General features: G+C 38.4%; 1 protein-coding gene across 3 annotated transcripts in view; it reads left to right on the top strand.

Moving 5' to 3' along the window:
- Positions 1 to 11,900, top strand: part of LOC310892163 (tumor necrosis factor receptor superfamily member EDAR-like) — a 51,210-nt gene extending 39,310 nt beyond the window's left edge. For 2 of the 3 annotated variants that reach the window (XM_083819552.1, XM_083819550.1), the window contains exons 6-12: positions 3,519 to 3,605; positions 4,750 to 4,878; positions 4,966 to 5,040; positions 5,271 to 5,343; positions 6,083 to 6,242; positions 9,246 to 9,306; positions 10,722 to 11,900. In XM_083819552.1, the coding sequence (XP_083675678.1) occupies positions 3,519 to 3,605; positions 4,750 to 4,878; positions 4,966 to 5,040; positions 5,271 to 5,343; positions 6,083 to 6,242; positions 9,246 to 9,306; positions 10,722 to 11,041 (905 nt within the window). In that variant the 3' untranslated portion in view covers positions 11,042 to 11,900. The remainder of the gene's footprint in view (positions 1 to 3,518; positions 3,606 to 4,749; positions 4,879 to 4,965; positions 5,041 to 5,270; positions 5,344 to 6,082; positions 6,243 to 9,245; positions 9,307 to 10,721) is intronic. The other variant, XM_083819551.1, reaches the window with a different exon arrangement.
- Positions 11,901 to 16,952: the final 5,052 nt, after the last annotated feature.

Below are 16,952 nucleotides of genomic sequence, written 5' to 3'. Positions count from 1 at the left end.
TATTAAATAAACTTCACCAAAAAAAAGCTGTTGCTAGCTATGAGCAGCACTGCTCTGCTGGGACCAGTAAGCTGACACCTACAGCAGTGTAAGTCAGACACACATATGGTCTCCTACTGCACCAGATTTCGTTCAGGTGCAAACACTTGTGAGAGGGCATGTTGGCAAAACCTCCCCTCCCTGCGCCCTCCTCCTCCCACAGATCTGGCAGTTTCATTCATCCCTTCTTACTGTAAATCTGCCTTGAGATACACAAACAACTGCAACGGTCCTGTCACACACAGCAGAACGGATCTTTAAAATGAAAATATTATTTTACTGCCCTGCATTTCTTCACTAGGGGGACAAAAGGCTGGCTGCATGGCAATTTAAGTTAAAGCTATCTTTTGAGTTCAAAACAAAACAAAACAAAACAAAAAAAAGGCTGCCATTTTTTTTTTAATAAAACTATTTCTAATGCAAAAACTGACAAAGCTTCAGTGATAACCATCTTTCTTAATGTCTTTATCGCATTCCTACAATATTACTTACAGGTGTCTAGGAATATAAACCACTCTTTTGCACAGCTATATTACAGCCATCAGTCTTTTTTTTTTTTTTGTGCTTAAAACAGAGTTGTTTCCATATGTTGCACTCTAGCACTTTAGGATGTCTCTTTCTGAGCTGTATCTAAGTCTTTGTAGATTATGTAAGTGTCATCTATATTGGAACCAGAATTAATAATGTGATCTAGATGCAAAACTGGATACACATAGGAACAACTGACATTGGAGTCATGGTGTGCTGCCGGACCGGGAAAAAGGAACAACTACAAGTTTTGTTTCTTTTTGCCTATATAAATGCCATGAACTGAAATTCTGCAGAAGCTGGCATATTTGGTTCCCCTTGTAGTGCAGGTGCATTAATTGGCGCTTGCTTCTAAGCCACATCTAAAGAACTATCTTGGCTCATAATGAATAAGCCAAATTATTAAATTTGATAATAGGCTTAAAATATGCATAATGACTAACTCCCACATAGGCATATGTAAAAGGCCATCGTGTTGTAGCATCAACCCAGATCTTGCCGTGATACGTAGCACAGAACAAACGACGTAGTCCCATTCCCATGTAAGCAAAGGAAAATTCTGCACGTAAGCTCTTCCGAAGCTGAAGGTGCTCACCCTTGTGCACTGGAGAGGCTCCAGCTTGTGTTTGGGGTGGGAAAGAGGCTGTATCCTGATGTGGGGTAGAACTGGGTGAAGTGTGGCAATGACACCGAATGAGGACCAGATGACCTTCCCCATTACCTCTCCTGTTTTGTGCTGCTGCATGACTTCCCACCTTGGCTCTCCTTCCTTCCACAGATGAAAAACATTGCTAGCAATACCTAATAAGCTAAAAATACCAAGTGACTACAGGATTGATTAGACAGAAATACAATTAATACATGTTTGAAGTGAAGGAAAAGAGAGTGCGATAAAACTTGTTTATAAAGGAGACGAGCTCAAGCTTGTTAGATAAACTGCAAGCAGACAAAGCAGAGCAGTTTGCCTGTGTTAATTGAAAGGCAGTGGAAGAAAAGCTATTGTTGACTTGTTGCAGCTTGCAAGAATTGCACAGAATTGCAATTGTCTGTAATTAGGTTTGCCGGGGGAGGTGGCAAGAAGAGGCAAAAGCCTGGTAGCCGGGGACATGAAAGTACAGACATGTCTCTGGCTACAACAATGGCCATTTCCTAGATTTCTTCCATTGTCCAGCTGGGATGAGTAAATAGATGGGTTGAGACCAAGGGTGATTCATTTCAGTTTTATGAAGAATTACTGAAAATTTATCTGTTATTAACTCCACTATACGCAGATGACCTCTTCACCCACTGATACGTAGATGCTCCACTGCTAAATTGCAGGTTCTGGAGCTTGTGAGTAATTCTTCCTAGAACTAAGTTTGTCACAGAGAAGAACCCAGAGTCATGATTTACATAATCTGCCTGTCATTTGAATAATACTAAAAGCATCTGAATTAACAAATTAGTATATTTAAAATTTCATGAAAACACTTCTTCAGTTTCAAAAAAGCAATTATAATAAATGATTCCGTTTCCTTCGAAGAAATGAAGTTTGAAAGAAATTTTACCATTGTTAAAGAAAATCTCGTTTGAAAACATCTGCAACTCATACTTTGTGGCCACTTAAGGAGCGTACATTTCTTATTCACTACATGCAGCCATGTTTTATGTTAGGTAATACTTTTTCTGTTTTTTTTTTTTTTTTAGAAAACGTTTGTCTTAATTTGAAGAGCATGTCTATTTCTTTGTTCTTAACCACGGAACATTTCTCAGACCATTCCAGGCCACTTAATTTCCTGTCAACTTTACCTAGTGGGTTGAATTTCTTTACTAGGTCAAGATAATGGCTTGGTGAGTTCCCAGCTACTCTAGCTGCCTCACCAGCTTGTCGAGCCATGTGCTCTGTGTACCTCACCAGGTGACTGGGACAGTCTTCTGGCCTTGGGTCTGCTGAATTTAATTATCATCGCTGGACTTTTTCCATGCGCAGCTAATATAAAGCAGGAGGGATTGCTTCCCCCCCTCCCAGCTAGAAGATGGTTTTCAGTTGCTGTCAATGGTAGCTGTTTGCACAACCTGCTTACCAATTATGTGAAAAATGACTTGAGACACAAGAGAAGGTTTTCTTCCAACCCCAATGTTTTTATGCCTCTTTTGGAACTCTATTTCAGCACCATCTGTATTTTAATATAGCACTCAGATCAACAACCTTATTTCCAATAACATTCAGTATTGTCTAGTACTGTGAAAAGACATTAGTTTATGACTTGGTTTACTGCTTTGAAAATCTGGTGTAAGACACCACCTGAAAGATTAATAAAAATATAAACTACTTTTAAACTTAGCTGTAGAATTTAGACGTGGAAAATCCCTACTGGACAATCTCACTCTGTTAGCATGAAGAAGTCCTTTACGTTCTTCTTTTCACTGTTTTTGTAGATTCCCTCCTCTAACTCAGGATATAGATTTGGACTGGACTGACAGGAGAAATCAAAAGAAACATGTTATCCAGCTAGACTGCAGAAATTATATTATTTCCTTCTATGGTACAGCTCCGTGAAACAGAAAGGCATTCAACATTCTTGTTTGTCACCTTTCCTAGGTTTTTCTTTGGGGTCATGAAGGTTTGTTTAACATCAGATTTTCATGGTGGCCTTGCTATAGTGAAGGATATCTGTCAGAAGCACTAATTTGATGAGTTTCTTTTAAGTTCATAACAGTTTACGAGCTTTGATTTCTTCCCCTCCCTCTAGATGCTATGCAAAAATGTATTCTAAACACAATTTTCAACATGCCAGCCACGCACACTGGGATTAGTGACATTTCAAAAAGCCACAGTGAATTCATGGGTTCTTTGCTAATGAACAGGAAATGCAATCAAGCTAAGGCAAGGCTGTTTACCTGGGCCAAGATACCGCTGTGAAGAGATGAAATGACTGTGGAAGTTTATGGCATTTCTGTTTGTATTGCAGGTGCAGGGGCTACCTCTGGTATTTCGGCCATTTTCCCGAGCACATCTGGCACAAGTACTTTTTCACCTTACCAGCATGCTCACAAAGGTAAGAAGGCATCCATAAATTTAATGTAGCCACTGGTGGTCTTAAAAATAACATCAACAAAGTGCAACTGAACTGATAATATCTATCGTGAATTTCATTGCCACTCTTTTTAGGGATTTCTAAAACTGCTATTAAAAACATTTCAGAATGATTTTTTAGTCCTTGGTTAATCAACACTCCTGTTTCAGAAGGATGGACTTAAAATAGTCTTGGACTGTACTGGGTAATGCCAGCAATGAATTAGCTGATTATGTGCAGCCATACAGATACCACATTATGCCTCAGCAAAGCCTAGCTTAGACTGGTGAAAATAATTTAATACACAAATGTAGTCAGTCTCTCATTGAGCTAACATAAACCGTTCTCCAGTATAATTATTAGTTTTTTAAAATATTTGAACGTGAGAACAGAACACACAGCAGGAAGGACACAGTTACTGAGGTACTGACCTGATTTTGTCTGTAAACAAGATCTTGAGGATTGTGTTTTCAGAAAAGTTAGTTTTCATGCATTTTAACATATCTGTCATTTTCTGCATCCTTTCATGACTTTTCAATTCTAATAGCTGTTCACTGAAATTCTGCTTCTACCTTTTCACATACCTTATTTTAAATTCACCCTGCATCCATGCTGTAAGTCTGTTAGAAAAAAAAAAAAAAAAAAAAAAAAACACACTTATTCCGCATGTGCATTGTGTTCTGCTTCTTATTGCAAAGCTTTTGAGGCAGCCATAGTTATCAAGTACTTTTAGTTCTTGTCCCATTTATTCTTTATTTGTTTTTCTTTCTTTTTGATGCTGTTTCCAAGAATTCACTTTTTTGAAGGCTGCTACTCCTGCGTACATATAGCTTCTTATATTATTAGCAGATAATACAATTTCATACATATTTGGATGGTCATGCAATCAGGTATTTTTTATGAATACTGATAACTAGTTCTTGCAGCATAAATGTCACTGTTTTGAAAGCCTATTCATTAGTTTGCATTTGAGAAGTAGCACTTAGTTTTGCAATGATTAACAAGTAATCAGGACTCAGATCAAATAAATGAGTATGTAAAATATAAGTGTAGAGCAGACTAAACTATTAACTATTCTCTGATCTGAAGAGTTGCTTCTTTACAAAATATTTCCTTGCTTTTCCAGCAGACCTTTCAGGACAAGGACATCTGGCTACAGCTCTTATAATTGCAATGTCTACTATATTCATAATGGCTATTGCCATTGTCCTCATCATCATGTTTTACATTGTGAAAACAAAACCTTCTGCTCAAGGTAATTTTCAGCATAACAAATTTTAGCAGCAAATGCTATTTTTAGATAGCTTCTGAGAATAATTACTGTTGTATCTTTACATTCTAGCCTGTTGCAAGAGCCACTCAGTAAAAAATGTTGAAGCTCAGGCTAATACACAAGAAGAGAAGAAAGAAGTGCAAGGTATAAGTTGCTTTAATTTTGCTTTTTCTATCCTTTTTCTAACGTTGAGCTTAAGTGCAATTAGTGCATTCCTCTTAATTACAATTCCCCCATTCATTTGCAAAATGATTGTGTATAATAGCTTTTGTACTTCCAGAATGCCACTTCATCCTCTGATAGCAATAGCTAAAGCAGAGACAAAACATCAGTTTGGATACTCATTGCCAATTTAAATTTCTGTTTATCTGCAGATAATGTTGTGATATTCTCTGAGAAAGAAGAGTTTGAAAAGCTTACAGCAACTCCAGCTAAGGCTGCTAAAAGGTAAGCAAAAAATAAACATACTTCCATACCTTTGACTGAAGTGGAGAAGGGACATAGTCACCACTCATCCTGGTACAGAGGAATCCATTGAGAACAAAGCAGAAATAATTTGCACCAAAATTTCAAGTCTAGTGGACCAAGGAATAACGTGTCAATGGGACAGCCACAGGTAATAGAGTTTCTGGAAGAGGTGATCACAGCCACCATGTGTTAAAATATTACCTTGAGCTGTTTGTTAGTACCTGTGACCAGTTTATCAGTTCTCAGGGCTGCCTCCTCTTTTGTGAGGTCCATTCAGGGGACTTGAGTCTCACTTACACACACATGCCTTGGTAAGGTCCCCACTCACTTTCAGCCAGGAGGTGCAGAAATAACTGCTCCAGGCCTTAAGGGAATCCCTTGTCTATAGCATCATCTGGGTGGCACCACATGATAGTTTTCCTTTCCCGGCAGCCAAACCTGGCTGGATAACACAACTCCAGTGAGGTAAACACTGTCCCCAGTGGAAAATACTTCTATGAAGGGATTCTTGCAAGATGAGCATGATTGTGCAGCTTGGTGAGCACTGAACATATATCCTCTGTAGGTGGATGTGGTTACATTCACAGGATTTCAGGGGAAAGGCATTTTAAAAAATTGAAAACATTTTTATTCCATTACTCTGGGATAGCAAAAAGGAAATAATTGGAGTCAAACCACAAGAAGCATCACTAAGATAACCTTATCCTTCATTTTACAGTGAAAACGATGCATCTTCTGAGAATGAACGACTTTTAAGTCGTAGCATGGATAGTGATGAAGAAGCTGCAGTTGACAAGCAAGGGACTCCAGAGAGATGCTTGTTATCTTTAGTGCATTTGGCCAGAGATAAATCTTCTACAAACAATAAATCGACTGGGGTAAGGCTACTTTGAGATTTAAAAATTGACAGTTGTTTTCTGTATTGTTTTATGGTTTTGTTTGATTTTTTTAAGAAAACAATTTACAAACTATCACCACAAAATGCATTGTAATGCAGACAGGACTAATTTACAAGTTACAAGAGAGTTTCTACAATTAATTTTATTACAGTCTCATTTGCATATGATTTGCATATAACATTCCTTCAATATTTAAGAGTGTCTGTGCATGTGTATATACTACCCAGTGCTGAAAAGCAGATTGCTACAAGAGTAATAGCTTTGCTTTTTTAGAGAATTATGTTTTATAGTCTGAAGAAACAAAAAACAAACTGCAACTCACCAATATAGCTAATGCTAATATAATTAACCCCAAAGCTACATGTACTACAGGAAAATAAAATAATGTAACAGCACAGATGGATTCATACAACATCTGCCTGTCTTAACTCAGAAGCATTGGTATTTCTATGCCATTGAATTTTCAACGATATCCAGTGTTGTGCTTGTTGTCGGGTTTTTTTTACATTTCAAAAATACCTATGTGTTTTGAAGGTCATTCCTGTGCTCTGACGGACAACATAAATGCACTGTTTTGCTGTGGAAGGCCTTCATTTCTTCCTGCTGAAATGTATTGCTCAGGGCATTTTATCTCACTTAGACTATTTCAAGGCATCGCTAAGGCACTCCCTCACCCACACAACTATTTAGTTTATATTAAAATGAATGTTTCCTTAAAAAGAAAGTGTCTGCTCAGATATTTTTTATGTTTTAGAACTTCAAAAATAATTAAAATTGGCAATAGCTAGGACAAAAATGCATCATTAATACCATCCTTTTCTTTTTTTTTAAGAATAAAAAAGGTTTGAAAATGCAGCTTTTCATGTTTGCATGTTTTACTTTGTGGGGATGGTTCAGCCTAAACTTTCTAATAATCGCTCGTTTTTCAGCTGAGACCAGACACTCAAAGTGTCCAAGAAAGATGTTTTTCTACTTGTAACCAGTTATGACTATCTGAAAATAACTTACTACTCCAATGTTCATATTTTAAAATTCAGTTGTCTGAGGTCTCTGTATATATCCAACTTTATCACACTTCTGCATGCACTTGCTTGAAATTGGATAACACAAGTTGGGTAAGCATGAAATTAGAACTTTTAATAAGAAAATAATTGTCTCTAAAGACAATATATAGTAAATACATTCTCCTGAGTAGTTTAGATAGTTCATAAGCACATCTGAAGCATGAGCTATGCTATGTCTCCCAGACCTGCCATCCTAACATACTGCTAATGGACTGAAGCCTGCTGACAAGGCTGAAGACAAAGTTTTCAATGAAAGTGCAGATTGCATCAAGATCCCCCACTCTGTACCTAAGATTTCACAACTAAGCCAGTTGCCAGAAGTTAGAAAAGCAGTACTTTGCTTGAGGCTAGAGATTAAATAACATTTCTAGTACTGGAAAAAGTATCAAGGAGCTGCTGGAGAGGGGTGGAGAAAGTTAAAGGCCTGTTCTTTTCCAAGGCTGCTCTTTCCTGGTTAAAACAAAAACCATTATGGAATGAGCTACCACACAGAACCATCAGACCCACATTTACCTGCTTCTTCCAGCATAAGCTTTACAAATTTCCATCTTCTGGCTCAGACAAAAAAAGAAAATCACCCTGTGTAATTCTCTTTGGGCTTGGAATTCTTTAACCTCCCTCTTTGTCCTAAAAATGAGGGGAGAATGAAAATAGGTATCTAATTGTTGTCTTAAGAGGAATTTTAATAAATCCCATGGGGAAAAAAAAAAAGATCTGTAAGGTTCTGAAACAGCTAATCCAAGTGTACAGTAGCATCCCAAAGATTAATGTAAATTATACCAAGGATATGTGAACAACAGCCAGTGTCTGCATTGCATTTCCCTGCAATACAGCATGCTGTGAGACAGGCGTCGGGTGGAGCAGCCAGTTTGCTGTCTCCAGCTGCAAGTCTGTTAATCCAAGTAATTGATGTGCCCTGTCCTTTAGAGACCAAATAAAATGAGGAAAATAATTCAAAAATAAAAATAATAAAAAAAAAAACAAAAACCAAGAGTGAGCTTTCTTCATTCTGTTTTGCAGTGAAAAGTGGTGAATTTGTGGAGATAATACTAGAGTCCTACCAAAATGACAGCTTTTCAGAAACCTCAGTCCTAATGAGAGCTGGCGGAGAGATGACAATTCCAGTCCTTGAGAACTCATGACATTTTGACATTTGTTTTCAATCTGCATTGAATCCAAGGCCAAACCTTGAGAATATATTTGCTAAGTGAAACCGCATCAAAATGTCCATTTTCAGCTTGGAAAATGTCAGGGTTTTCAGTCTGAGCCTCCTTCTTGTCAAAAATGACGGCAGCACCCTGGACCTCAGATTTTCCCTGTCTAAAGTGTCACTGATTTTTTTTATCTATCTGTAAAATCCTTTGGATTCATTCAGGCAATACATCATGGAAGAAAATATATAATTAATCTGTAATGCAGCAAGCAGCTCTATGTCAAGTGACAGAAAAGAAGATCCCCTTCTCTACAGCCCTCTTACATTATTGGAAGAAGGCAATTCCAGTCTGAATTTAATTCCCCATGGCCAGTCCTGTCCTGGTTTACCTGGGAATCCCTGCATTAATTGCTTGCATGTGTGGTATTGAATTTGTTCTCATTGTCAGGAGTTCACTTCAGTCCGAAAAAGAAATAAAATACAAAAACATTTAGAGCAGAAAAGTCAATGATCTGAAAAGAAGATAAAAAGATGGAAAAAAAAAAGATCTCTAACAGTGGAAAGCAAAAGCAGAAATATGTTTACTCTTCTCTGACTTGCTGTGTCCTGCTCTACGAGGCTTCAAAAGAGACCCTTCAGGATGTTATACGATAATCCCTTGAGCCATGAAATTAGGATCTCCCAGAGGTTTTGTACTGCTCTCTGCCAATTGTTTACTCATGTGACTGAAAAAAATAATAATTCAATAACACTCTTCTCTTTCAGATTCAAAGTCGAAGGAAAAAGATACTTGATGTGTATGCTAACGTATGCGACGTTGCAGAAGGTGAGTGCACAAAACTTGCACCTATACTAGCAGCAGAAAACTGGATCAGAGCTGTTTGCTATAAAATAGAAATCCCTCTGTGTTCCTGTGGAAAGGAGAACTTCATGGAAAGGAAGTGCAAATCTGGAAGCAGATTTGTACTCACCTGCTAGGAAGCATCATGGTGCCCCGATTTCAGAGATGTCCAGGCTGGGTTTGCACACCACAGCTTCTCGCCAGATGTGTGCATGGGCTTCCTTCCTCTGGAGCGCAGCAGGGGTAGTGCTGGGTCATGCTTGGACATCGAAGCGGTGGAGAAGCACTCTCACGTTCTTCATCTAGAGGAAACCTGCTTGCTTGGCCTCTTTAGTGAGGTGGATAACAGGTATAAATTAGTTCCAGGTACGAAAGTGTGATTTGTGGAGGATCAGAACTGTGTTTCAGACAAAAGTCTCGACGTACTCTGCTTCTTTAATTGTGTCCTACTTCTCACAACAAGTGGGGTTTCCAAGTAGGTCAGTGTTTTAAGTGTCTTCAGCACTTGACTAGCTGAAGTGTTTCGGCAGAAGGGACATGAATTAATTTTCCTGCAGAACAAAGGACAAGGACAAGACTGCTTTTACCTTTATTTTTTTTTTTTTTTTTTCCCCACACACTTGGTGTGCACATACCTGTGTGAGTTTTCTATGGTTCAGGGAGCTCCATTTCCCACCAAATTGCTGCTGTGGGGTATGAAGCACGAAAACTACAGAAGCAAAAGACTGTTTTCAGAAAAAAAAACACAGTAGCTGATTCTCTCCTCTATTCTGTGACCAGTAGTACATAGAAAAAAAAAGTCCAGGAAAAAAATAGCTTTTTCCCCACGGGATGAATGTTAAATCCTCTGTAGAGATTCAGTGATAGCAATGACAATTGAACATTTGCAGGGTCTTTTATGCTTGCAAGCATCTGGCATCATTGCTTCACCTCACTCCTCGCATTCCTACAAGGGCAACTTTCAATTACAGCGATGTTACAGCAGCTGCTGCTGACAGACTCAGGGAAGGGTCAGAGCTGTATTTTGAGCTCAAACACTAGGCTGGATGTACAGAGGTGTATTAATGGAGCTGCTCACTAGGGATATGTTTCCAATACACTTCTAATAGCAAGTAAATCGTTGCAGGAAGGGGTAGTACCATAGGAACGCATAAAACCCATCCAGTATTTCTTTTCCATCCAACTTTTTATCTCAATTATTCCATGGCTATTGTACCCTACTGTTACTAGGTAAAATATGGCAATAACTTTGAAGCTAGACATACCTGTCATTGACTCTCACTTAAAGATTTTTAGCTGTGCTTATTGCTAACAGTATACACTGCAGCATTTTAATAAATGTCTTGAATAGCCAAGACTTGCTCACAGAGACATCTGACCATAAACACCTCCCTTTGCAGGTCTGAGCCCCACGGAGCTGCCATTTGACTGCCTGGAGAAGACGAGCCGCATGCTCAGCTCAACATACAACACAGAGAAAGCCATAGTGAAAACGTGGCGCCACCTCGCCGAGAGCTTTGGACTGAAGCGAGACGAAATAGGTGGCATGACAGACGGCATGCAGCTGTTTGATCGCATCAGCACAGCGGGTTACAGCATCCCAGAACTGCTAACCAAACTGGTGCAAATCGAGCGGCTGGACGCTGTCGAGTCCTTGTGTGCAGATATTCTGGAGTGGGCACAAGCAATGCCTGCTCCCGAACCAGCGGTGACATCCTGACGTGGCTGTGCTCCCACATCACCTGCGAGAGCAATGATTCCAGCAAGCAGCACACCAAAGACTTTGGACAAGAGACCCTTGACGTTTCTTCTGTGTAATCATTCCCCATACCGATGGGAAGCTTTTCTCTTTTACTTCTAAAAAGTGAAGTTACGCATCTACCAAAACGAGAGCAGAAATCTCCCAAGAAGCTTGGTATAAAACATGTCATTAAACAAAATGATTAAGTTAATCAGTTACTGGTAATAAGTGGACAGAAAAGGATCCACCTTCCAGTCTGTGTTTGAGTATATGTGCAGATAATCCTGTCACTACCCTTCCAGCCTGGCTTTCAAGCCACTGAATTGCTATCTGAAGATATTCCTATCTCTTAGGGCTTTGTTCAACCATTTAATTGTTGCAGTCAACAGCACCACTGCTACAGTATCAATTAATGCACATTAGGCACCCACATTTCTATCAGCTCTAACGCATTTAATATGTAACCAGTTTCATTTTCTGTATTTCCTATGGTTTTGTTGGATCTAGAAGTACGTGCATAGGTCAGCCTGCATACACAGTCTCCAGATAAAATAATTATACTATATGAAAAAAGCCCCAGCATAATTTACAGATGGAAGTGCTTCAAAACTCTGTATATAATGCTTGTAAATGCACTCTTGGTCCATACTAACATTTCAAAAATTGTAAATTCAAACTGCAAGTCCGCTTAGGGCAAGCTGGTTAGCAAGAAGGCAGTGAAGTTGGCAGTCACTCCTTGCAAGTGGAGAGGAGAGCAACAAGATTTTCTCTTTCTTGCTGTTAAAAAAAAAAAAAAAAAAAAAAAAAAAAGGCAAAGCAAACAGCTAAACAGCTTGTCCACTACTACGACTACAATTTTTTTCCAGTAGTGACATCTATATATCAAATAATGTCTCAAGCAGAGGAATTTCAGATAACGTTTGACACTGAGAGCAAATAGAGTAGATTTCTTTGGACAGCTGAAATGTACAGGAACATGTGTTTTTGAAATGCTGTACTGTAGTCAATGCAGAACACGAGTGCAGGCCCCACAGGTGAAAACTCACTCCTCTGGAAGGTAAGGCACTATCATGAGTTTGTGCGCAACAAAATCTTACCTTAGTTTTTTCCCATTAGCTACTCTGATTTTGCTGTTTACAAGTTCTGTAAAACCTGTACAGACCACACGGCAGGAGCTGTTACCAAATGTATACACTTAATTTATAGCTAAAAGGAGCGATGACAGGTTTCAACAAGTGTCACCACTGAATTAAGAGAACTGGCACTTGCAAAGCTATAGTATTTAAATTCCAAATTGCTTGGCTGAACAAAATGTTATAAAAAACTATTAACTATAACCCTGAAGTTAACAACCAGTATTCCATCACTTAATAACTAGATATTATCTATGATAGTATGGTAATTGTGCTGAACATTTAGTATCCCACTTTGACATCTATATTTACCGATCTTTTCAGCACTTGATCTGTATCGTAGAGGAAGTACGTACTGCAACACAAAACCTATCCTTCTCACTATTCTTCCACCACCTCTTTGGTCTCATAACTCACTCTTCTTTCATTTGCATACACCAAATTTGATGAGAATTTTGATTTTAAAGGAAGAAGAAAGCTGCATTTATTTGAATATTTAACTAGCTAACTGATGTTTAATTTATGGGTCTAATTCTTGCTATCTTGAAATCAATGACAAATTCATACAGACATCAACAGGCTTCAGAAAGATCTGTAGATTTGCTGACAACTCTGCAAACTTCAAGATTTTCAAGACCTTGAGTTTGCAGATTAAGTCTGTTACTACTAAAATAAGAAAAAAAGGAAAAAAAGAAAATGGGAAGATTCAGTTTCTCTTGTGCCAGTGTGTAACAACAGTGTTAGTCAAGGGACTGTCTCCTATACTTCACGTTTCATTTAATAGTACACACCATTTGTATGCTTAAAAGATGACACAGGAATCCGTGTTTCTATGCTTATTGGGCCTTGAAAATCTAGGGTCTTGAAATCATTGGTGCCAATGTGAACACAGACTATTTAACATTATTTTATTTAGTATACAGTATTTTTATTGTTACACAAAAGATGTACAGGAATGAAAAAAATCTTGTAGATCTTGCCAAAGCTTACTTTCTAATAATTTTGTTTAATGCTGTATATATAACTTATTATATTGTAAAATATGAACATAAAATATGCTAATAAAAGAAAGAGGTCAAACGCAGTTGTACTATCTTTATTATTATTATTTCATATATTGTCTTATAAACGTGTAATTAAAAAGTTAGCCAGGGGCAGGCACATTCCTGTGGTATGGGAGCGGCTAGGTAACATACACGAAGGAATCTTTATGCTCCCATAGTATACTGCCTGTCTGCCTCGCACTTCGGAAACTTTCAAAGCAGAAGCCATTCTTCCTTTCACAATTCGGTTTTGGTTCAATATTTCACCTGCTAGCTACTATAAAAATGCCCAACTTCTTAGAGAAACTGTTTGAAAGTTATTATTTATGTCCTGAGAGGTGGTACAGACTGTGAGACCAGCGAGTAATCTCACAACAGCAACACTCTCTCACCGGCATTTTCATTTTGTGTTCCTAAACCAGCAGTACTACACAGCATTATCAAAGACATTATTTGGAAGCTTTTGCTGCATGATAGAAGAATTATATTCATCCGAGCCTATGCTGCACTGTGCAGACTGCTAACAGAACTGCAACTTCTACAGAAGACAGCACCAAGCTTCATTTCCCCCAAGAGCTGGGGACTAAGCTAAGGCTTTCGAAGTATTTCATAGAGATTAAACATTTGCTAAAAGGAATAAACACTGTCCTGCTTAAAAAACAATTTGGGATATTGTTTATTCAGATTCATTTCTGTTTTCAGCATGATGAACACATTCTTGTTCTGTCAACAATTAAAGGAGAGAAAGGCTCCAGAAAGTGCAACAAAGGCTTTGAGTTTGCCAGCTGGTTGGGAAGATAGGATGTTTGGAGTTTCACTTTACTGTCTTTTCACTCCCTGCACTATGTAAGCAGGAGTTAACGTAGCGTGAAGGCACACTGCAACAGGTGCTGCTCTATCAAAACACATCGCTGTCTGAAGGGCTCGACCATTCTTTGCTTTAACATGCTTACGGACAATGATCCAAAGGAAAAACTTTGGCTTCTTAGGTTTAACTTGACAGAGAACAAACTCAAATCTGAGTAAAATATCCACGCCCTTCCATTGTGCAAAATAATAAAACAAGAAAACAAAATCCAAACCACAAGAGCTCCAGTGGGATGTCATCTTTGTTTCATTTTTTCCATTTTGCTTCATTTTTTCCTTCCTGTGTGGCACTTCCAGCTCACTGGGATATACCTGTGCAAATGCAGGTGTCTGCACTGAGATTAATCTTGTACTAAAGCAGACATCTAAGATAATCAAGACGAATTGCATCTTCTAACTATAGGCTACAGTGTCTCTCAATGATAAAGAGAATCTGGCGTGGCAAGCCAGATGATGTAAACATTTATTCTATGGATGTCAAAGGTTAGATGAGTTGAATCTTACCAAGTAAGTAACGTATTTCAGGTTTGTGACTATTTTGGCTCAGTAATGTCTCTGAAATACCTGCAGCCAGCAAACACAGAATGAAGATGAACCTCAACCTATTATTAGTGATGTTAATTAGTGTTTTGTTTTTGAATTATTGAATCAGATGAATGCTTCTCTGGCATTGCGTAATAATGTTCTTGGTATTTACAATTTGGCTGATAAAAGGTTAGAGCAAAGCTATGATTGACTCTGCTATCCTAAATATGATAAAAAATTAACAAGACTTAACAAGCAAGAAGAAGTTAGAAGTTTCTGAATTTATACATGAGAACATTACAGATTTCAATCTATTACTGTAGACTTTACCTCAAACGTAAATACATTTCTTACGACAGAATCTGAAACCGAACTTACTTCAATGATCCAAAACCTAAAGAAAGCATAACCACCTTTGCTTAGAAGTGGCTCTTTACCAGTCCAGCAGTATTTGATCAAGTACAGACCATCTTCAATGCCAAATATCAATCCTGATTTTGGTGTAGAGAAGCCAATTGCCATTTTTTTTATTTATTTGGGGGGGGGAGGATATTTTTTGTCCTCAGCTCCTGGCACCGCTTCTTTATGAAACACTCATTATCTTAGCCTGAGCTTTTTAACCTAATGCTCAAAGAACAGACTGAAGGAAAAAAAGTTGGTTAATTACATTATAGCATTTAAAGTGGTTCTTACCAGAATCCTGATGATCAGGAAACCTGAGCATGGTCTTGTCTTTATAAGAAATACTTCATAAGGAATGCCCTTGAATAAGTCTAAGTTAGAACAATATTTAATTCACAGTCACTGTATGATCTTATGTTCCTTTAAAATGATGCATTTTCACTACACAGTGGAAAATCTGCTGTTTTACCTTGTCCTGATTGCCACATACTGTCTCAAGCTCTCCCTCTTTACAGGGGAAAAAAATATGTCTTCTTTCAGAGCAAAGGAGCATAGCAGCAGCAAGAGAGGCTTCAGGAATGCAAGGTGGGAAAGGCTGGGAGGAAAAGTGAGAAAGCAGAGACTCTACTGCACAGCACGGAATGGGAGAAAACTGATAAGGGCAGGGGCAGATGGACAACAAGGCCTCAGATAGTTATGTATAGGTGAATTTTTCTGGGAGTCAGAGGAGATGCACAGAGTTTGCTGCAAACATAGTTGTTAGAGTTGGAATAAAATTTAAGACCCACCCTCTCAAGGAAATGAGAGGTCAGGAGAAGGTTATCAAGGAGTACTTTTATTTCCTTTTTCATATGCATTTTTCATAAAAGGTAATTGTTCTTCTGTATTCTGTGGTAAAACCCAGCTTTGAGGTTGAAAAGACCCTCTGTGTCCTTGGAAATGTTTATTTAAAACACACAAAAGATTCATATAAAGCCCTAGTCAACTCAAGGTTTTGCCACAAATACTTTCTACAGCCCATGTCATAAACACTCTAAAAATCGTGCTTTTTTTTTTTGCTTTTGTTTTGCTTTTTTTTGCTTTTTTTTTTAATATCAGCAGGGCCCAATAGAAAAGGCACTTAACTGCATATCTGCAGACTGACCTTGTATTTTGAAATCCATCACCAGCCTTCTGGATGACTTTGTGGAAAGTTCCTCCCAGAAAATAAAAATGATTATCACCTAGCAAGACCTTTCCCACCTAATCCTATTTTCTTAGCCTGCCTGGTATCATCTCATTCTTTCCTTAGAGAAACTCACTTGGCTTTGCAGACTCTCTATTATATTAGGTTGCAGTGGGGAACTGGCTTCTGTATAGCATCTACCATCTGGTGGTCCTGGTGTGAACAGAAGCAAGGTGAACAAAAAAGGATAGGTGTGTTTTGGAGCACAAAGCAACAACAGTGGGCTGCCTCCATATTCTGTAATTTGGGGTCATTAATCCCTTCTTCGTGAGCAAAAAGGTAAAGTGGTTACATGCTCAGTGAGAGGGGTTGGAGGATGACTTGAAAAAGGCATACCGGTTTAAACAGGAGAAGCCCACCATCCGTATGCTAAGCTCTCCGTCATGAACTCAAGACCTCCCATGGTTTAGAAGTCTTGCTTTGTTATTAGGAAGGTATATTGAAGAGGTGGGGGAGAAAAAAAAAAATAGCGTTCCAAGTGAAAACCATGACCCGGAGGTAAAACAAGAACCTCCTGCATGCGGAAGTCATTCCACAGCAAGCAACGTCTATACGTCTCTGTGATAATGACAAACAAAGAGAGCTTGTGCCCCTGTTATGTACTGGATAGGCTTCCTAGTGGATATTCCAGTAAGTATATTCATATAAACAAGGTAAAAATGCACTGGATCTATCAGCCTATATCTAGTTGCATA

Source organism: Anser anser (genome assembly GCF_964211835.1).
Source record: "Anser anser genome assembly, chromosome: 1".
In the NCBI taxonomy this organism is placed as follows: Eukaryota; Metazoa; Chordata; class Aves; order Anseriformes; family Anatidae; genus Anser; species Anser anser.
Note: the sequence above shows the minus strand (reverse complement) of the source record. Positions and strands in the feature narration are given on the sequence as shown.